We start from the raw sequence: 22,579 nt of genomic DNA on the forward strand, positions 1-22,579 counted from the left end.
TGAGTCTCACTGGGTTAAAATCAAAGGTGTTGGCAGGGCTGTGTTCATTCTGGATGCTCTAAGGGAAAATCCATTTCGTTGCCTTTTCTAGCTTCCAGAGGCTGCCTGCATTCCTTGACTTCTTCAAAGCCGGCAAAATGAGTTCTCGTGCTGCCGTCTCTGGTTCTTTTGCCTTTTCTCCTCCTTTGTAATTTCATGGGGTGTACCTGAATAATCCAGGCTAATCACCCTGTATTAAGGTCAGCTAATTAGCCACCTTAATTCCATTTGCAGCCTTTATTTCCCTTTGCCATATAACCTAACATACTGGGTTTCTGGGGACATGGGCATCCTTGAGAGGCCATTCTTCCACCCACCACATTTAGTATCCAGATAATCATTTGACCTGATAATTGAAACAAAAAGATACAGCAGTGGTCACAATAATGGCTTAGAACACTTTGTTTTGTTGTGGTTGTTATAAAGTCCAGCTTTGTTATGTATAGCAGGTACTATGGAAATTCTGTTTTGTAAAATAATAAATTTTGAAATATCTTTTTCTTACAGGTTATATTTGCCGCAACTTTACAAGGTCCTCTGCTTTGCTGAGTAAGTTTAATTTCTTGTTGACATGCTTACATTGCTTTTTATACTTATTTAGCAATAAACATGTTTACAAATAAATTTTCCTTCTCTTTTTAGCCAGAACCCATATTAACTATGGAGTCAAAGGGGACGTAGCAGTTATTCGAATTAACTCACCCAATTCGAAGGTACCTAATTCAACTTGCTGCAGTTTATTTCTACTCACTACATTCATTAATCCAGTCCTGAATGGCAAAGAAAGAAATCCACCAATTTGGCAGTAATCCTATCACATGAACTTACAGTTTTGATGGTTAGAGTTTGAGAAATTGCCCAAGGAATGCAGTTTTCTTCAGCAGAGGTCCTTGTTTAAGAATTCCTCCTAGTTGACTTTAGTTGTCAGATTAACATCAAGGATTAATAAAACTATCCTTTTGTTACACTGTAGAATGATAAGGTGGTTTATTAGATAAGAAGCAAATTATAAGCTTTGTTTATAAGAATTAAAACTGACCTACCCATCTTAACTATGAGGTTATTAAATCAGCTTCCTTAACCTGCCTGACATAAGTCATTATTCATAGTAAGTTGGCTGGGTTAAATGTCGTTAAGTTTCCTACGGGACCTGAATGACCCGGTGCAGTTCATGTATTAGAAATCAAGTTCTGTTCAAAGTGGAGCTTCATTTATTTTTGGCAACTTCAAAAAAGCATGCAGCATTAATCCAGTCTTTTGCCAAGAAGAGCTTTACTGCAGGAACTCATGCTTTTCCCTCACCTAAAGTTGGTGTAAAGATTTCATATTTCAGAAATCTTATTACCAGAGGCCTCAATGAAGTAGGAGGGCCTAGATGTAAGCAATTAACAACTATCACAAATTAAGGAAAGTAAGAGGCAGTCCCCCTCACTAGAGTAAATCTTAGCATTTACTGAGCAATGGTTCAAACTTAAGACATTTTTTGTAAGTTGACCATTTTTCCTGAACACAAAAATAACAGATGCCTATAGTAGGACATTTTAAAGCAATAAAGAGGAGAATAACAATCATTCATGCTCCAAACCCAAAGATAACCACTTTTAGCATTCAATCCAGTTTCAGCAAATAATATTCTAAAAATTAAGATCATACTATATGTCTAATTTTTTTATTTTTTTTTTTGCGGTATGCGGGCCTCTCACTGTTGTGGCCTCTCCCATTGCAGAGCACAGGCTCCGGACACGCAGGCTTAGCGGCCATGGCTCACGGGCCCAGCCGCTCTGCAGCATGTGGGATCTTCCCGGAGCAGGGCACGAACCCGTGTCCCCTGCATCAGCAGGCGGACTCTCAACCACTGCGCCACCAGGGAAGCCCTATATGTCTAAATTTGATTTCTTTTTTTTCCTTAACATTATACAAATTTTTTCCATGCTGATAAATGTTTGTAGACTTAATTATAGCCTGCATATGATTGAAACTTAGGAATATGACCTCCTCAGGAATACGAGTTCCTCCTTTAAATAGAAATATTTTTAGAGGGAGGGGTGCTTACAGTTGCCCAAAGCAGCTGAATAGACAGCTGCTGGGTTGTTTGTTTGTTTGTTTCCCTGTCTCTTTCTTTTAACAGTATATTTCTCCTGGTTAAACGTATTTCCTATAATCAAAATAGCATTTGATGGTGATCTGCACATCTATTACTTCGAATTTAAACCCTTAGATTTATATGTATTTCCCTTTGGTAGGTGAATACTCTGGGTCAAGAAGTGCATTCAGAGTTCATAGAAGTAATGAATGAAGTCTGGTCTAGCAATCAAATCAGAAGTGCTGTCCTTATCTCATCAAAGCCAGGGTGCTTCATTGCAGGTGCCGATCTCAAGTAAGTTTTAGGAACTTTGAAGTCGCTTTTTACCTTGGCTAATGGTATGTTTTTTTAGGCCTAATCATTTCTCATTTTAAAAGAAGGTAGAAGTAAATATTCTCTGCAAGTTTTTTTAAAGTTATTTTCATGAGTTTAATAAAGTTAATAAAAAAGAAGGACTTGTTGCTTAAACCTTATAAAACTGAATACAGCCTTTCTTTAAAGAAGTTGAAGTAGTAGTTTAAGGAGCAATGTTTGAGTAGAATGAAAATAAACTAACAATGAGATGCCCTTTTTTTTCATCCACCAGACCAGCAAACATTTAAAAGTTTGAAAATATATTAGCAAGGACTTGGGAAAATGAGAAAGTTAAATATTACTAGTAGGAATGCAAATTGGTATAGCCACTTTGGAGAGTAATTTGATAAAATTTAGTAAAACTGAAAATGCACATATCATATATTCAAGTGATACCTCTTCTAGGTATATATGCTAGAGAAATCCCACCCTTTGGTTTTAAGGACCCGTGCATGCATAAGGATGTTCAGTCCTGTGTAGTTTTTTTAAAATAGTGAAGAATTTGAAACAAGCTAAACGTCAGTCATGAGGGAAATAGATAAGTAAATGTGGAATATTCACAAGATAAAATACTACAAAAACAATTCAAAGGAACTAACTAGATCTACAGCATAATGTTAGAACTCAAAAACGTAATGTTAAGTTAAAAAAAAGGCAAGTTACAGAATGTTTGATACTGTTTATAGTTTATATAAACATTTAAAAACCATACATGAATACTTCTCTGTATTATTTATGGATACAAATATGTAGTTGGTTTGAGGAATACACTACAAACATGAAAATGGTTGTTTCAGGGTAAATGAATTGGCTGGTAGAACTTCAGGGGTCAAAGGCTACTTTACCAATACAGCTAATATTTTCTTTTTTTTTCAATGATATAATGTACGTATATATAACTTCTTTAAAATTCTTTAAAGCAAAAGTAAGGAGAGATGATACCTTAATATTAGTTTACTGGGTTAAAATGTTAACGGTTGTTAATTCTGTCAAAATATGGGTATTTGTTGTATTTGTTATATTATTTTTTGCAGTTTAGGCAATGATAGCCAGCATTATTGGCTTAGTAATTTGTATGTATGGTGTTTGTATATTTTTAAACTTTGTTCAATATTGTATACCCTTTTTTTATGTATAGTAATTAGAAATTCATAAATATTCTGTTTGTTTATGTTTATTTTTTAGAAAAAGCAAAGTGATCTCCATCAAGTGCTTTCTCTTCTAGCTTGGTTATTTAAGCCTAGTAAGACACTGATGTACCTGGTAGTAGCTACCTAAATCCATAGGAAAATACTTGTAGCTTGTGTGAGGCTAGCTGAACAACTCCCAGCATATAAAATGACAGAAAATTAGTTGTCTTTGGTCAAAAGTAAAAAACCCACAGCTTAAATGTGTTCAGAAACAGTAAGTAGCAAATGAAACAAACTGAAATTAAAGGACATTGAGGACAACATTATTGTAATAGAAGCCTTTTTTTCTGTCATTCTGATTGATGTTTAATCCGAAAGCTACCTGATAGTGAAAATGTTTAATCTGCTTGTGAAAATATTTACCAGAAGATGATTTTCTCATGTACAGAGCTTTGTAATCTAATGATTTGTTACCAAAACAAACACAAATTTATTCAACATGTTTTGTTTCATGTTCTCTGAATCCAGAAATCTAACACTCTTTATTGAGAGATGATATCACTGATATTAGTGCTATCTGAGGCAAAATCATTCTTAAACTTCTGAGTGTTTGAAGATTGACTACCGAATATTGATATATGATAGGATAAGGATATGGTGGATGAAGTATTGAACAAAATAGGTTATGGTTTTATCTTTGGTTTCTTTTGGTTCTCTTCTCTCATGTTTACTGCAGCATGTTAACTGCTTGCACGACCCCTCAAGAGGTAACACAAATATCACAGGAAGCACAGAGGATGTTTGAGAAAGTTGAGAAGTCCACAAAGCCTATTGTGGCTGCCATCAATGGATCCTGCTTAGGAGGAGGACTTGAGGTACAGATTTATTCCAAAGTCATTGAGACAACGGTCCAGCTCATTGTTGGGATTCACCTGCTGCAAACCTTTAGCTACTATTTTGCCTTAAAAAAAGTTGAGGGAGAATCAGCCTTGTTTTTAGTTACCAAATTTCTGGATAGGTTTTTATCCTTATTCTCATGGCACAGAGCAAGTGAACCAAAGTGTCATGTTTTCATTTACAAACTGAGAAGATTTTGAACTAGCTCTCTAAGGCGCCTATCAATTCTAAAAAACCTTGTTAAAGTTTGCGAGGCAGAGATTGAAAAGTGTGATGCATGCTGTTGAGCTACTGAAGTCTAGTTGAGACACATAACGCATAATGTTCGTCAAGCGTATTGTGAGTAGTAAAGATGGTAAATAACACAAGATTTGAGAGAAGAGATGCTTACCAAACTGGAGCATGTAAGAAAGAAGGAGGGGAAAAGAAAATAACATTTACTGAACATTTATCACAAGCTGGGTTCTATACTAGACACTTTCACGTGTATTAATTAAGGAAACCTGTGCCTGGTCCTAAAAGATAGGCAGAATTTGATTAACCAGAAAGTAGTGGGAAAACATTCCACATGTGGCATGGTGTGAGCAAAGACAAGGATAAACAAAGCCTAATTAGGGCACCGTAAGTAGGCCTGCTTGATTGAAGAGTCTTTACATCACACAGGGTTTCTTAACCTGGGGTGCATATATAATTATGTGTGCATTTTTCTGTTGAGAGCTTCCATACCTTTCAGCAGATTTTCAAGGAGATCTGCAACCCAAAAAGAGGTTGATAACTTAGGGGAAAGGTATGGAGTAAGGCCAGAAAGGTAAATTGTAGAAAGCATCAAATGCCAGCCTAAGGAATTTCAGTTTATTCTGGGGGCACATTCCTGCTTTATGAGTAATATTTAGACCCTCACATATCCTAAGATGTTACAAACTTACATTTTTTAACACTCTAATTTTCTTTCATTTGTTTGAAGCTTGCCATTTCATGCCAATACAGAATAGCAACAAAAGATAAGAAAACAGTTCTGGGTTCCCCTGAAGTCTTGCTGGGAATCCTACCAGGAGCAGGAGGCACACAAAGGCTACCCAAAATGGTGAGTTTAAGATACCCATGTTAACTTGAGAACCTCGGTCCTATGTGCCCCTTTAGATCTATTTCCTCTGTACAAAAGGTATAATATGGGTATTCATTGTAAAATTTAGAAACTGGACTTCCCTGGTGGCGCAGTGGTTAAGAATCTGCCTGCCAATGCAGGAGACACAGGTTCAAGCCCTGGTCCGGGAAGATCCCACATGCTGCGGAGCAACTAATAAGCCCATGCGCCACAACTACTGAGCCTACACTCTAGAGCCTGTGAGTCATAACTACTAAGCCTGCGTGCCACACTACTGAGCCTGCGCTCTAGAGCCCATGAGCCACAACTACTGAGCCCACGTGCCACAACTACTGAAGCCTGCACACCTAGAGCCCGTGCTCTGCAACAAGAGAAGCCACTGCAGTGAGAAGCCTGCGCACCACAACAAAGAGCAGCCCCCGCTCGCCGCAACTAGAGAAAGCCCGCGTGCAGCAAAAAAGTCCCAACGCAGCCAAAAATAAATAAATAAACAAATAAATAAATAAGTAAAATTTAGCGCTTCCCTTGAGGCGCAGTGGTTGAGAGTCCGCCTGCCGATGCAGGGCACACAGGTCCGTGCCCCGGTCTGGGAAGATCCCACATGCCGCGGAGCGGCTGGGCCCGAGAGCCATGGCCGCTGAGCCTGCACGTCTGGAGCCTGTGCTTCGCAACGGGAGAGGCCACAACAGTGAGAGGCCCGCGTACCACACACACACACAAAAATTAGAAACCAAATACAATGTGAATATATAGGATCAATAACATTTTATTCCTGATATTTGTTTATTTTTTCAATTCTACTTTTTATTTATTTTTTCAATTCCTTGATCAAAATGATTGATCAGGGTCCTTTGTTAGTCCCTGAAGAAGGGAAGAGATAGATAAGATACATGTCTTGCTTTCTGGAACTTACAGTTTAATTTGTTCTTCTCTGCACAGTATGATCTTCCCAGTTTTTCAAATCCCTGGGTCTTATTTCATGATAACTGTTAAGAGGCAGACCTTTCCCCTGATTTGGATGATCTCACTGTTGTATTCTATAGACCCAAAAGAGGCCCATCAGGCTTTTGAATTCTTAAGAAGAAGGGAAGGACAGTCAGACCTGGGGGCTGCAGAGCAATCCTAACATCAAACTCCCTGAACCTCATAGCCTCTGGTACTGTGGGTTCTTCAGGGAAAACAACACTCAGCAGAAATACTCTTTGCAGAGAAGTCGATAGGAGTTGGACATAGAAAAATGGGAAAGTTTATGGTATTTGTTTTCTGATAATAAATAGTGTGCATTCCTTCATAGGAATTGCCAAGAGGATTTACTGAAAGAATGAATAAGCCTATATGTGTATAGAAAATATTGCTGTTTCTTTTGTTTTGTTATAGTTGGTTCTTGAATGTAGCTAGAAGCTGTTCGAGCACCTACATACAAAGCCCTAGTTGAGTTCTCTTTTTGTTAAGTCTAAGATTCTTTCTAAAGACATTGTCAAAACTATGAGATTTCTCAGTCTCTACTAATTCCGGTATAGGAATTTTAAATATACAAATGATAGAGAAGAAACTCAGAATGACATAAATGTACAATTCTAGGAAACATGACATTTTTTCTCTACTTTATCAATCCATAAGACAGAAATCCTACATATTGAATTAAAAGAAGAGATATAAAGACATTTTTAACTTCAGGCGGAGGTTTCTAAAACTAAACTTTACCTAAATGTGTATCAGTATATAAAATTTCGTTGATAGATATATAACATAAAAATCTGGTTTGAGTTTTCTCATTTTAATATTTATTTTGCTCAGTTGGATGATTTGTAAATTGTAATTGTCACTGATTTTTTTCCACCTTTGCTCTAATCCTTGCTTGCTTGTTAGGTGGGTGTGCCTGCTGCTTTTGACATGATGCTGACTGGTAGAGGCATTCGTGCAGACAGAGCAAAGAAAATGGGACTGGTTGACCAACTGGTGGAACCGCTGGGTAAGTGCTAACATGCTTCAGAATTGAGCCTTATGAAGTTATTTATTTTCTTAAAGAGTTAATATCTTGAATATTGGTTATAGTGAAACCCAAACACTTAAGAAATGAGTCATTATTCTGAAGAGTGAAGTTCTCTAAAAATAGCTAATACTAAATCATTTTCAACATCACCCCAATTTCTATTTTACGTTATTTATAATTGGGACATTAGGAATACAGAATTGAATCAAGTCATTATTTTTGGTTCTTAAATTACCTGTATCATTATCCATGATAACTATTCTTCAGTTTTTTGTGTCTGTTTTAATAATATAATAAACATGTATGAAACAACCAACCTAAGGATATTAATAATGGACATCTACTAATGTGCTGCTTCCTCCCATACAATTTCCTTGCCTCTTCTCATCCAAAGAAACCACTATTCCAGATTGTATGTTCATCACCCTCTTACATTTCTTAAAAATCAGCATTGTTGAGATGTTATTTACATGATAATAAATTTACCAGTGTTTAATGTACAGTTTGCATTTTGACAAACGTATATAGCTATGTAAACACCACCACAATCATACAATAGAACATTTCTAGTATGTATCTTTTTGTGTCTTTCATTTAGCATACTGCTTTTGAGATTCATCCATGTTGTTATATGTCAGCAATGTATTCCTTCTTGTTGCTGAATGTCATTCCATTGTATAGATAAACCATAATTTGTTTATCCGTTCACCAAATGATAGACATTTGAGGTGTTTCCAATTTAGAGCTATTCTAAATAAAGTTGCTGTGAACATTCATTGACAAGTCTTTATGTGGAGAAATATTTCATTGCTTTTGGACAAATACTGAAGAGTGAATTGGCTGGACCATATGATAGATGTGCTTATTAGCTTTTAAGAACCTGTCAAACTGTTTTTCCAAAGTGGTTATACCATTTACATTCTTACCAGCAGAGTATGAGAGTTCTAGTTACAACCACTTTGCACGCTCAGTCTTTTTAATTTTAAACATTTCAATAAGAGTGTAGTAATATGTCATTGGGGTTTAATTTGTATTTCCCTAAAGACCAAAGATACCGAACTTATTTCATGTGTTTATTTGCCTTCTGTATATCTTCTGATAAAGTGTTCAAATGTTTTGCCCATTTTGTTTGATTTAGCTGTTTTTCTTATTACTGAGTTTTCAGAGTTCTTTATATATCAGGATATAAGTCCTTTATGAGATTTGTAATTTGCAAATATTTTCTCCCTGTCTATGGCTTGTCTTTTCATTATCTAAGAGTAGAAATTCTTAATTTTGATGAAGTCCAATGTATCAAAGTCTTCTTTTATGGATCATGGTATTGGTGTTTTAGAAATCTTTTCCTAACAAGATTGCAAAGATTTTCTCCTATGTTTTCTTCTGAAAGTTTTGTAGTTTAGCTCTTACATTTTGGTCTGTGCTACTTCAAGTTAATGTTTATGTTTGGTGTGAGGTAAAGGTTGAGTTGTTGTTGTTGTTGTTTTTGTTATGTGATTATGAATATCCAAAATGTCCTGGCACAATTTTTTGAGAAGACTCTTCTTTCCCATTGACACCTTGACACCTTGGTGGAAAATTAGTTGATCCTCTGTGATTGGGTCTATATCTAGGTTTCCTATTTCCAATTTATATGTCTTTAATAAGACAGTGTCACACTGTCTTGATTATTGTGTTTTATAGTAAATCTTGATATCTGACAGTGTGACCCCACCCTCCACCTTGCTTCTCTTCTTTCAATATCATTTTGCCTATTCTAGTTTCTTTGCATTTACATATGAATTTTAAATCATCTCATCCATATCTACAGAAACATCTGCTAGGATCTTGATTGGAATTCCATTGAATCAATGTATCAATTTGGGGAGAATTGACTTTTTTTTTTTTTTTTTTTTTTTGCGGTACACGGGCCTCTCACTGTTGTGGCCTCTCCCGTTGCCATAGCTCACGGGGCCCAGCCGCTCCGCAGCATGTGGGATCTTCCCGGACCGGGGCACAAACCCGTGTCCCCTTCATTGGCAGGCGGACTCTCAACCACTGTGCCACCAGGGAAGCCCGAGAATTGACATTTTAAAAATACTGAGTGTTTTCATTATGAACATAATATAACTTTCTGTTTACTAAGGTCATCTTTAATTTCTCTCAGTAGTGTTTTATACTTTTCATTGAACATATCTTGTACACATTTTGTTAAATTTGTACCTAAGTATTTCATACTTTTGTGCCATTATACTTTTTTAACTTTAATTTCTCATTAATTACTAACATATAAATACAAATGATTTTCGTATGTGGACCTTGTATTCTATGATTTTGCTAAATTTATTTATTAGTTCTACTAGGTTTTTCTGTAGATTCCTAAGGATTTTCTACATAAATAATCATGTTATCTACAAATAAAGACATTTTGGCTTCTTCCTTTCCCATCTGGTTGGTGTTTCTTTTTCTTGACTTACTGCAGTGGCTAAGATCTTTAGTACAATATTGATTTGAAGTGAAAGCAGATATTATTAACTTGTTCCAATCTTAAGAGAGACATTCACGCGGATGCTGTAGGGTGTATAATGTTACATAGGTTTTTCATATATACCCTTTATCAGATTGCAGATGTACCTTATTTATAGTTTGCTGAGAACTGTATTGCTTTTTCTGCATCTAATGAGATGATTGTTTGGGTTAGTTCTTTTAGTTTATTAAGTAAAGTCATTTACATTGATTTTTGACTATTGAATTCATTCCTGGAATAAACTTCACTTGGTTGTGATGTATTATCCTTTTTATAAAGTGCCGGCTGAATCAGCTAAAATTTTGTGAAGGATTTTTACGTCTGGTCATGAGAGATAATGGTCTCAGGAATAATATTTTTTTTCTTGTGATATCATTGCCTGGTGTTGATATCTGGGTAATTCTGACTTCATAAAATGAGTTGGAAATATTTCTTCCTCTTCAATTTTCTGGAAGATTTTGCATAGAATTGGTATTATATTTTCCTTAAATCCTTGATAAAATTCACCAGTGAAGTTATATGGACTTGGAGTTTTGATTCTTGGGAAGGTTATAACCTATGAATTCAATTTCCTTAGTAGATATGGGGCTATTCAGGTTGACTATTTCTTTTTTCCTTTTCTTTTTTTTTGGCCTTGCCACGTGGCTTGCAGGACCTTAGTTCCCTCACCAGGGATTGAACCCAGGCCCCTGGCCATGAAAGCACCAAGTCCTAACCATTGGACCACCAGGGAATTCCCAGGTTCACTATTTCTTTTTTCTTTCTTTCCTTTTTTTTCTTTTAATTGGAGTATAGTTGATTTACAATGTTGTGTTAGCTTTGGGTGTACAGCAAAGCAAATCACCATACATTTACTTATATCCACTCTTTTTTAGATTCTCTTCCCATACAGGTCACCACACAGCATTGAGTAGAGTTCCCTGTGCTACACAGCAGCAGGTCCTTATTAACTATCCATTCTATACATAGCAGTGCAGGTTCACCATTTCTTTTCTTTTTTTTTTTAATTTAAAAAAAAAATTATTTAATTAGTTTTTTTGCTGTGTTGGGTCTTCATTGCTGTGCACGGGCTTTCTCTAGTTGCGGTGAGTGGGGGCTACTCTTTGTTGAGGTGCGCAGGCCTCTCATCGTGGTGGTGTCTCTTGTTGCGGATCACGGGCTCTAGGCGAGCAGGCTTCAGTAGTTGTGGCATGTGGGTTCAGTAGTTGTGGCTCGCAGGCCCAGTAGTTGTGGCGCATGGGCTTAGTTGCTCTGCGGCATGCGAGATCTTTCCAGACCAGGGCTCGAACCCATGTCCCTTGCATTGGCAGGCGGATTCTTAACCGCTGCACCACCAGGGAAGCCCCAGGTTGGTTCACCATTTCTTGAGTGAGCTGTAGTTGTTAGTTTTGCAAAGATTTTGTCCATTTCATTTAAATTGACAAATTTATTTCAATAAAGTTGTTCAGGGACTTCCCTGGTGACTCAGTGGATAAGACTCCACACTCCCAATGCAGGGGCCCTAGGTTTGATCCCTAGTCCGGGAACTAGGTCCCACATGCATGCTGCAACTAAGAGTTGGCATGTCACAACTAAGGAGCCTGCCTTCTGCAGCTAAGACCCAGCACAACCAAATAAATAAATAAATATTTTTTCAAAAGTTAAAAAAAAATAAAGTTGTTCATAATACTTTATTATTATTCTTTTCATATCTTTACACTCTATAATGATGCTCCTCTTTCATTCCTGATATTGCTAATTTGTGTCTTCTGTTTTTTCCCTGATGAGTCTGGCTAGAAATTTATCAGTTTTATTGATCTTTTCTAAGAATCAGCTTTTAATTCCATTGGTTTTGTTTGCTGTTTTATTGATTTCAGCTGTCTTATTATTTATTTCTTTCTGCTTGCTTTTGGATTTAATTTGCTCTTCTTTTTCTAGTTTCTTACTAGAAACTAGTTTCTTTCATTGATTTTAGGCCTTTCTTCTTTTCTAACATAAGCATTAAAGCTATATATTGGGAATTCCGTGGCGGTTCAGTGGTTAGGACTTGGCACTTTCACTCCTGGGGCCTGGGTTCAATCCCTGGTTGGGAAACTAAGATCCTGCAAGCTGTGCGACACAGCCAAAAAAAAAAAAAAAAAGACAAAAAAAGCTATACATTTTCTTCTTGGCATTGCTTTATCTGCATGTTTTAATGTTATGTTTTCAGTTCCATAAAGGTCAAATATTTTCAGATTTCTCTAGTGATTTCTTCTTTGGCCCATGTATAATTTAGAAGTATGTTGTTTAATTTCCAAATATTTGGGGATGATTCAGATATCTTTCTGTTATTGGTTTCTAGTTGAATTCTGCTGTGATCAGAGTATAGTCGATCCTTATTATTTGAGGTTCCCTGTCTGTGAATTTGCCTACTCACTAACATTTGTCATAACCCCAAAAGTGATACTCGTGGTTCTTTTGCAGTCATTCATAGACACGTACAGAGTGGCAAAAGATTCAAGTCTCCCAACGCACATGTTCCCAGCTGAAGTCAAACAAGGCACTGTCTGCCTTCTCATTTCAGCTTTTATAAAACCAGCAAGTGTCCTTTCCATGGTCTATTTACTGCCACGTTTTCCTCATTTTGTGCTTTTTGTTTGTGATTTTGCTGTTTAAAATAGTGAGAGCTAGGAGTGGAAAAGAATTGAGTCAGAGTGAGGGAAAATGTCTTTAAGGTTTCTCTTTACTCCCCCAGTAAGGAGGCCTTAGCAGAGGTACCTGAAGAAGACCTCGGTTGAAGGTCCCATATAAAGAGACTTAGGAATGAAGGCACATGGGCTCGGAATGAAAATGTATGTAAGAGCATAGCCAGTCAGGGAGACCTGAGTCATTGACTGCAACTCCCATTAAAGACTGCAGTGCGTCGGCTGGGCACCAAGTCTGGTATGGGAAGGACAGCTTTCTCCATGATGCCTGCGAGGCCTGTAATTGCCTTTGCTTGGACCTGAAATATCACATAGGTTTTTGGTTAGGCCTGGACCCCTCAATTTCTGCAAATAGTCATGTGGCCATAACAGGTATTTATAATTACCTACTTCTACCCATTCCATATTTCCTTTGCCCTTAGGGAGTACATCAGCTGGTCACGGTTCTTTGTCTGGTAGGGTGACCTTCATTCCTAAAAGGTCTGGGCCACTAGCAGTCCTGCATGAATTGGATTGTTGTAATTTTCCACTAAATAATTGTAGGTCACAGTAGCCCTAAGAGACACCCCAAGAGATCTCCCATATTTGAGACATACTCTCCCTTACCTTCATTGTAGTAGCAACCCAACTTCCCCTGGTAATCAGGATTAATCACCCCAGCCAGTATAGTAATCCCTTCTCTGCCTGTTTCAGAGGCATGAGGGGCCCAGAGTGACCAGATGGCAGTCTCATCTTCCAGTTCAATAGAATCATTGTTATGTCTCCTGATGGACTTTGGAACTAAATCCTCTAGACCAGCAGAACCTAAGGTTGTAGGACAGAAGCACATTCTTTGTTGGTAGATCACTAGGGGTAGTAGCAGAGCCATCTCTATATGTACTTCTGGATTCCTGGACCCGTGAATCCTTGCTATGGAAGATACGACACCGTATATTGGAGGTTGATTTAGAGCATATACAGGATCCTAGGTGACACTGCCCTAGCCTTACAAAGTATTACCACCTACCTAGTGCTCTGAGTCTTTAAAAGTCTATTCCAACATTCTCTCAATCCAGCTGCTTCACGGTGATGGGGCACGTGGTGAGTTCAGTACATTTCATGAGCATGGCCCATTGCCACACTCCATTTACTGTGAGGGGAGTTGCTTGATCAGAAGCAGTGTTGTGTGGGATACGTGATGGTGGATAAGGCATTCCATAAGTCCACAAATGGTAGTTTTGGCAGATGCATTGCATGCCAGGAAGGCAAATTCATACCCGTAATAAGTGTCTATTCCAGTAAGAACAGAGTGCTGCCCTTTCCATGACGAAAGCAGTGCAGTGTAGTCAATCTGCCAGAATGTTGATCACCTTGGGAGGGTCCTGGTATGAGACAATCAGTGTTGGTCTGTGCTGCTGATTGGGCACTGAACAGTGATTGCACCCAGGTTGGCCTTGGTGAGTAGTTGTTGCTAAGCCCACGCACAGCCTCCATCCCTGCCATCATGGCCACTTTGTTCATGAGCCCATTGGGCAGTGACAGGGGTGACTGGGGAAAGAGGCTGACTGGTATCCACAGGATGGATTATCTTTTCCACTCGATCATTAAAATCCTCTTTGAGATCACCCCTTGTTGACCATTCACATGAAACACAAATATTTTCACATTCTTTGCTGAGTTTTCTCTTTCCCAGTCAGCTGCTCATAGGGAACTTCCATGAGGCCATAGGTGCAGGCTGAGAGAGAGAAGCAGGAGTAAGGGTATTTTGGCCACTTCCTCATGCAACTTGTACCTTTAGGGTCTGCTCAAGCCCAGTCTCATGTATACCACTTCCATTTGATAATGGAGTGCTGTTGCGCACACCCAGCTTTATGGCTTAGTGGGTTAGACAGCATCCATTTCATGACAGGCAGCTCAGATCACATAGTAACTTGGCCCATGGTTAAGCTTAGAGTCTCCACTAAGGCCCAGTAGGAAGCTAAAAGCTGTTTCTCAGCAGGATAGTAATTATTAACAGAGGATGGTAGGGCTTTGCTCCAAATTCCTAAGGATCTGTACTCTGATTCGCCTGTAGGGCCTGCCAACGACTCCAGACAGCATCTCTGTCTACCACTGATGCTTCAGGCGCCTTCAGGTCTGAATCGTATGGTCTAAAGAGCAGAACAGCTATTCTAGTCCTAAGCCCAACTCGAAACTAGCAGCCTTCAAGTTACTCAGTAAAGGGGCTAGAGTAGCACATCCAAAAAAGATGTTGCCTCCAAAATCCACTAGGTGTTGTGCCTGTTTTTTGTGGTGGGAGGGGCCAGATGCAACAACTTATCCTTCACCTTAGAAGGAATGTCTCAGCATGCCCCATACCACTGGACCCCTAGAAATTTCACTAAGATGGATATGTCTAGAGTAGTTGGTACTTCCAGCTCACCAGGTCCATTCAGCATAATATCATCCATGTAATGAACTGGCATGGTATCTTTTGGAAGGAAAAGGCAATCAAGGTCCGTGTGGGCTAAATTATGACTTATGGATGTAGAACTGATCACTCCTGAGGTAAGACAGTAAGGGTATATTGCAGGCCTTTCCAGCTGAAAGCAAACTGCTTCTGGTAGTCTTTACTACCAGCTATCAAGGAAAAAAGCACTTTCCAGATCAGCAAATACACAAGAGGTAAAAGGAGATGTGTTGACTTGCTCAGGCAATGAAATTGCATCTGGAATACCAGCGGCAGTTGCTGTTACCACCTGATTAAGTTTACCATAGTCCACTGTCATTCTGCAGGAGCCATCTGGTTTCTGCACAGGCCAAAAATACGTAAATTGAATGAGGATGCAGTGGGAGTCACCACTCCTGCATCTTTCAAGTCCTTAATGGTGGCACCAGTCTCTGTAGTCCCTCCAGGAATGCAGTATTACTTTTATTTTACTATTTTTCTGGGTAGAGGCAGTTTTAGTGGCTTTCACTTGGCCTTTCCCACTATAGTAGTCCTTATTCCACAGGTCAAGGAGCTAGTTGCTGAGGATATCTATTTCAATCGTGCATTCTGGAAGTAACCAAAGGATGAGTTCAGGAACCCACTAGGCCCACTGAGATAGAACTGAGCTAATAATCCTTTTATCACATGACCTTATAAACCCCTGTCCTGTCTGGTGGATCACAATAACATTTTGAGTCTTTTGGAATTACTCTCAGTTCCGAGCCAGTGTCCAGTATCCCCCAAAAGTCTGATTATTTCCCTTTCCTCAAGGTAAATGACCATAGAGTCCCTTTGGGGAAGACTAACAGTATAATTCCCTCAAGGAGCTACAACCTCCCCTTTATTCAAGGGGTTCTGGGTCTTTAAACTGGCTCATTTCTGAGAATTGATGAGGGCGATGACTTTCTCTTTCCTTTCTTTTTTTAAAAACAATTATTTACTTATTTATTTTTGGCTGCGTTGGGTCTTCGTTGCTGCGCACGGGCTTTGTCTAGTTGTGGGAGCGGGGGCTACTCTTTTTTGCAGTGCTCGGGCTTCTTATTGCGGTGGCTTCCCTTGTTGCGGAGCACGGGCTCTAGGCGTGCGGGCTTCAGTAGTCGTGGCTCGCAGGCTCTAGAGTGCAGACTCAGTAGTTGTGGCGCACGGGCTTAGTTGCTCCGTGGCATGTGGCATCTTCCTGGACCAGGGCTCGAACCCATGTCCCCTGCATTGGCAGGCGGATTTTTAACCACTGCGCCACCAGGGATGTCTGATGACTCTCTTTGGTAATTCACGTTATTCTTAGGTTTACTAGACCTAGAATTCTGAATCCAGTGGGCCACCCATCATCTGTTTCTTTCCTAGGAATGCCATGATAAACTAGCCAACGCCATAGGTCTCCACAAGTCAAACTATTCTGATTACTATTTACTTTGGCTCTGCTCTCCAGTTTGGTAGCCATGCCCCATTTGCTTTTGGCAATTGAGTGTTGCTCCTTGGCCCCTGCCACCCCAGAATCCCATTATCCCCACTGCGTTTAGGGATCCTAGTTGATGGTAGCAGTTCCCACTGTAATTTCTGACCTACAGAAAGGAGCAACCACAGAGCTCTTCAAGGATGCTGGGACTCCCCTCCTAAGTTGATTTCTCTTGGTCGTGGTGAAAGGTGTGTCCTCTGACCCTTCCAGGGGGGCTGAGCAGGTCCAGCATGATAGATCCAGGCTAACATTCCAGTTTCCTTAAGCCTTTTAATATTTCCTCTACCCTACCAACATGGTTCTGGCATTTCGGCTTCGTTCAGTACTGCTTGTTTTCTATATGTCCCATCTGTTCTTTGTTCCTTTTTTCTTCTTTCTGCTTTCCTCTGGATTAATCTTTTTTTTTTTTTTGGTGGGGGGGGGGGGCGTGCCATGTAGCATGAGGGATCTTAGTTCCCCGAGCAGGCATTGACCCCATCTGCCCTGCAGTGGAAGCACAGAGTCCTAAACATGGGACTGCCGGGGAATTCCACCCGGATTAATCATTTTTTATCTTCACTGTTGGACTTTTACTTTGCTTTACCCTTTTAATGGTTGCTCTAGGGTTTACAGCATACATCATTTTCTTTTTTTCTTATTTATTTATCTTTGGCTGCGTTGGGTCTTTGTCGTTGCACGCGAGCTTTCTCTACTTGCAGCGAGCGGGGGCTATTCTTCATTGCAGTGCTCTGGCTTCTCATTGGGATGGCTTCTCTTGTTGCAGAGCATGGGCTCTAGGTGTGCAGGCTTCATTAGTTGTGGCACACGGGCTCAGTAGTTGTGGCTCACGGGCTGTAGAGTGCAGGCTCAATAGTTGTGGTGCATGGGCTTAGCTGCTCCGTGGCATGTGGGATCTTCCCGGACCAGGGCTTGAACCTGTATCCCCTGTGTTGGCAGGCAGATTCTTAACCACTGTGCCACCAGGGAAATCCAGCATACATCTTTAACATGTAATCTGTCTTGATATATCATTTCACATGTAAGGTAGGAACCTTTAAAGGGTATACTTTCATTTCCCCCCATTCTTTTGCTATTCTTGTTATACTTCTGCATGTATTATACGTTCCTTAGCGTATTACTATTTTTGTTTTAAACAATTATCTTTTAAAGAGATTTAAAAAATGAGATGATTCTTTTCTGTTTACTCATATATTTATCATTTTTGGTGCTCTTTATTCTTTGTATAGATCCAGGTTCCCATCTGGCTTGATTTTCCTCCAACCTGAAGAACTTCCTTCAACATGCTCTATAGTGTAGGTCTGCCGGCAGTTAATTCTCTCACTTTTTGATTTGTTTGAAAAAGTCTTCATTTTCGAAAGGTATTTTTGATAGGTATAGAATCCCAGATTTCCAGTGTTTTCCTTTTGGTACTGTATAGATATTTACATTGTGTTGTCGCTTGCATAATTTCTGAGGAAAAGTCTGTTGTCATTTTTATCTTTGGTCATCTGTATATAATGTGTCTTCTCCACTCCTACCCCAATCCTCCCCAAACTGCTCTCAGGTTTTCCCTTTATTACTGATTTTAGCAATTTATTTATGACGTGCCTTGGTGTGTGTGTGTGTTTTAAATGTTTGCTGTATATGGGATTCATTGAGCTTCTTAGATAGTGAGCTTGGAGTTTTCATCAAAATTGGAAACTTTTTGGCTATTTCTTTTTTTTTTTTTTTTTGCGATACGCAGGCCTCTCACTGCTGTGGCCTCTCCAACTGCGGAGCACAGGCTCCGGACGCACAGGCCCAGCGGCCGCGGCTCACGGGCCCAGCCGCTCCGCAGCATGTGGGATCCTCTCAGACCGGGGCACGAACCCGTGTCCCCCGCATCGGCAGGTGGACTCTCAACCACTGTGCCACCAGGGAAGCCCTTGGCTATTTCTTTAAATATTTTTCCATCTCCCCTACTGCTTTTCTTTTCTTTGTTGTTGTTGTTGTTCAGGGTGATTTTTCTTTAATTTTTATTTTATATTGGAATATAGTTGATTAACAATGTTGTGTTAGTTTCAGGTGTACATCAAAGTGATTCAGTTATACATATACATGTATCTATTCTTTTTCAAATTCTTTTCCCATTTAGGTTATTACAGAATATTGAGCAAGGTTCCCTGTGCTATACAGTAGGTCCTTGTTGGTTATCTATTTTAAATATAGCAGTGTGTACATGTCAATCCCAAACTCCCCATCTATCCCTCCCACCCTCCCATCCCCCCTGGTAACCATAAGTTCATTCTCTACATCTGTGAGTCTGTTTCTGTTTTGTAAATAAGTTCATTTGTATCAAATTTTTTTTTTTTAGATTCTGAATACAAGCAATATCATATGATATTTGTCTTTCCCTGATTTACTTCATTTAGTGTGATAATCTCCAGGTCCACCCATGTTGTTGCAAATGACATTATTTCCTTCTTGTTTTTTTTTATTTCCTTCTTTTTAATGGCTAAGTAATATTCCATTGTATATATGTACCACATCTTCTTTATCCATTCATCTGTCAATGGATATTTAGGCTGCTTCCATGTCTTGGCTATTATAAACAGTGCTGTGGTGAACATTGGGGGTGCACATATCTTTTGAACCATGTTTTTCCCTGGATATATGCCCAGGAATGGGATTGCTGGATCATATGGTAACTCTATTTTTTACCTTTTTAAGGAACCTCCATACTGTTCTCCATAGTGGCTGTACCAATTTACGTTCCCACCAACAGTGTAGGAGGGTTCCCTTTTCTCCACACCCTCTCCAGCATTTATTGTTTGTACATTTTTTGATGATGGCCATTCTGCTTGGTGTGAGATGATAATTTCATTGTAGTCATGATTTGCATTTCTCTAATAATTAGCTATGTTAAGCATCTTTTCATGTGCCTCTTGGCCATCTGTATGTCTTCTTTGGAGGAATGTCTATGTAGGTCTTCTGCCCATTTTTTGATTGGGTTGTTTGGTTTTTTGATATTGAGCCACATAAGCTGTTAGTAAATTTTGGAGATTAATCCTTTGTCGGTCACATTGTTTGCAAATATTTTCTCCCATTCTATGGGTTTTTTCGTTTTGTTTATGGTTCCTTTTGCTGTGCAAAAGTTTTTGAGTTTAATTATGTCCCATCTGTTTATTTTTGTTTTTATTTCCATTAGTCTAGGAGGTGGATCGAAAAAGATGTTACTGTGATTTATGTAAAAGAGTGTTCTGCCTACGTTTTACTTTAAGTTTTATAGTATCCCGTCTTACATTTGGGTCTTTTATCCATTTTGAGTTTATTTTTGTGTATGGTGTTAAAGAATGTTCTAATTTCATTTTTTTTACATGTAGCTGTCCAGCTTTCCCAGCACCATTTGTTGAAGGGACTGTCTTTCCACCATTGTATAGTCTTGCATCCTTTGTAGTACATTAATTGACCATGGGTGTGTGGGTTTATTTCTGGGTTTTCTATCCTGTTCTGTTGATCTATATTTCTATTTTTGTGCCAGAACCATACTATTTTGATGATTGTTTTCTATATGTCCCATCTGTTCTTTGTTCCTTTTTTCTTCTTTCTGCTTTCCTCTGGATTAATCTTTTTTTTGTAGTATGGTCTGAAGTTAGGGAGCCTGATTCCTCCAGCTCTGTTTTTCTTTCTCAAGATTACTTTGGCTATTTGGGGTCTTTTGTGTCTCCATACAAATTGTAAGATTTTTTGTTGTAGTTCTGTGAAAATTTGATAGGGATTGCATTGAATCTGTAGATTGCCTTGGGTAGTATAGTCATTTTGACAGTACTGATTCTTCCTATCCAAGAACATGGTATATCTTCCCATCTGTTTGTGTCATCTTCGATTTCTTTCATCAGTGTCTTATAGTTTTCAGAGTACAAGTCTTTTGTCTCCTTAGTCCCCTACCCCTTTCCTGAGACTTCAGTCTCACATATTTTAGATTACTTGATATTGTCCCAAAATGAAGCTCAGTTTCTCTTTTTCAGTCTGTTTATATTTCTCTTGCCATGTATTCAAGTTTCCTGATCTTTTCTTCTTCACAGTATAATTTGCTATTAATCCAATTGCCTACATTTTTTGTTTCAGATATTGTTTTTTTCTCATATTTAGAAGTAATAGTTGATTCATTGTCACATCTTCAATTTCCCTTCATTATGTTTCTGTTTTCCTCTGCCTTCTTTAACATACGGCATGAATTCACAGTAACCTTTCTAACATTGTGTCTGCTTATCCTATCTTTTTTTTTTGCGGTACGCGGGCCTCTCACCGTCATGGCCTCTCCCACTGCAGAGCACAGGCTCCGGACGCACAGGCTCAGCAGCCATGGCCCACGGGCCCAGCTGCTCCGCGGCACGTGAGATCCTCTCGGACCGGGGTACGAACCCATGTCCCCTGCATCGGCAGGCGGACTCCCAACCACTGCACCACTAGGGAAGCCCTATCCTATCTTTTCAATTCTGCACCTGTTTCTATCGGTCAGTTTGTCTCCTAGCTGTAGGCCATGTTTTTCTTGCTTCTTTTCATGCCTTTATGTTGGTTCTTTCCCTGGCCTCAGGTAGTTTCCTCTCATGCATGTGCAGAATGATACTTCGCCTTAGTTTCAAGGGGCCCCTCTGTAGATCTCTGGAGCTCTCCTTTTGTGTAGCAACTGCTCTCCAGTATTCTTCTGTAATTCCAGCATTACATTATGACTTTTGCGGACCCTGTGCGCTTTTGTCATTCAGACGTTTGGGGCTTAGTTCATTTTCTTCCTCCTCCACGGAGGCTGAAAGTAGGGCAAATGTCTTAAGGTGGAGAATGGTTGCATATTGTTGCAGGCTTCTCCCTCTACTGGGATTTTGTTCCCTATACACCATAAGAAGGCACAAGATCGGCTTTTCAACCTCAGCCACCTCTCGCTCCAGTGTGGCTCTTACAAGCCTTTGACTGAGAGCCTGGTAAGTGTCTGTTTTCATAGCTGTGTGAAAACAGCCTTTGGCTCTTCTGAGTCTTTGTCTCCTGCCTCCAGCAAGTTTGGTGTCAGGCTCTGCCTCAAGCGAAAAATCAGGTGCATGTTTTTGGCATGTCCCCCTTTCTGTACAAGTACTGCATGTGCTAAACATTATGACACTATAAGAGATTTCACTCTAGCTTCCAGCCTCTTGCACCACCTTAGAACTTCACAAATGTTCCATGCGGGAAAACTAGCTTTGCGTCTGGTTTCTTCTAGTACTGACTTGTTGTGTATGACCACCAAAAACTCTGTTCATTTCACTTTCCCTCAGTAGCATCCTTCTGCTTGAGCCAAGTCCAATCTTCAGCCCACACCCAAAAGCATCATGTACCCCCAGGAAAGACAATGTCCAGCAATCATCAGATCACATTGGACAGGCTCTTCCCTCTCTGGAATTCTGTTCATATAACCTTTGTTGCTTCCACAGCTCTCCAGTGTCTTTACAAATGTGATTTTGCAATTGATTTTTTGTTTTCCAGTTTTGCAGCAAGAAAACAGGCCTCATGAGACATAATACATCCTACTCAGAAGTGGAGGCCAGACTTAAATAGGGCTTAAGACTTGTTTTCTACCAGGAGGAGGTTGTTGCACCTTCGCTCAGTGTGACTTCTCTTTTTGAGTGCATAGTTCATGACATTGCCACCTACCGGTCTCTAGTCAGACTTAGAAAGCTGCGCTGAAAGTGGGTGCTGGAGCCTTCGGCTTTGGCCTGCCTGGGTTTTGCCCACCTGGGACTGATCCAAGCCTGATTTACATTCCAGTCTGTTGTGTTCGTCTTTACAGGACCAGGAATAAAACCTCCAGAGGAACGGACAATTGAATACCTAGAAGAAGTTGCAATTACTTTTGCTAAAGGACTAGCTGATAAAAAGATCTCTCCAAAGAGAGACAAGGGATTGGTAGAAAGTGAGTGT

At 39.5% G+C, this 22,579-nt stretch overlaps 1 protein-coding gene across 1 annotated transcript in view; it reads left to right on the plus strand.

Annotated features, from left to right (window-relative positions):
* Positions 1–22,579, plus strand: part of HADHA (hydroxyacyl-CoA dehydrogenase trifunctional multienzyme complex subunit alpha) — a 54,322-nt gene that overhangs the window by 4,505 nt on the left and 27,238 nt on the right. Inside the window, exons 2-8 of the mRNA XM_060026970.1 lie at positions 547–588; positions 682–752; positions 2,283–2,416; positions 4,343–4,481; positions 5,468–5,587; positions 7,478–7,580; positions 22,449–22,571. Coding sequence (XP_059882953.1) covers positions 547–588; positions 682–752; positions 2,283–2,416; positions 4,343–4,481; positions 5,468–5,587; positions 7,478–7,580; positions 22,449–22,571 — 732 coding nt within the window. The remainder of the gene's footprint in view (positions 1–546; positions 589–681; positions 753–2,282; positions 2,417–4,342; positions 4,482–5,467; positions 5,588–7,477; positions 7,581–22,448; positions 22,572–22,579) is intronic.

This window comes from Delphinus delphis, chromosome 12 (assembly GCF_949987515.2).
Source record: "Delphinus delphis chromosome 12, mDelDel1.2, whole genome shotgun sequence".
NCBI lineage: Eukaryota > Metazoa > Chordata > Mammalia > Artiodactyla > Delphinidae > Delphinus > Delphinus delphis.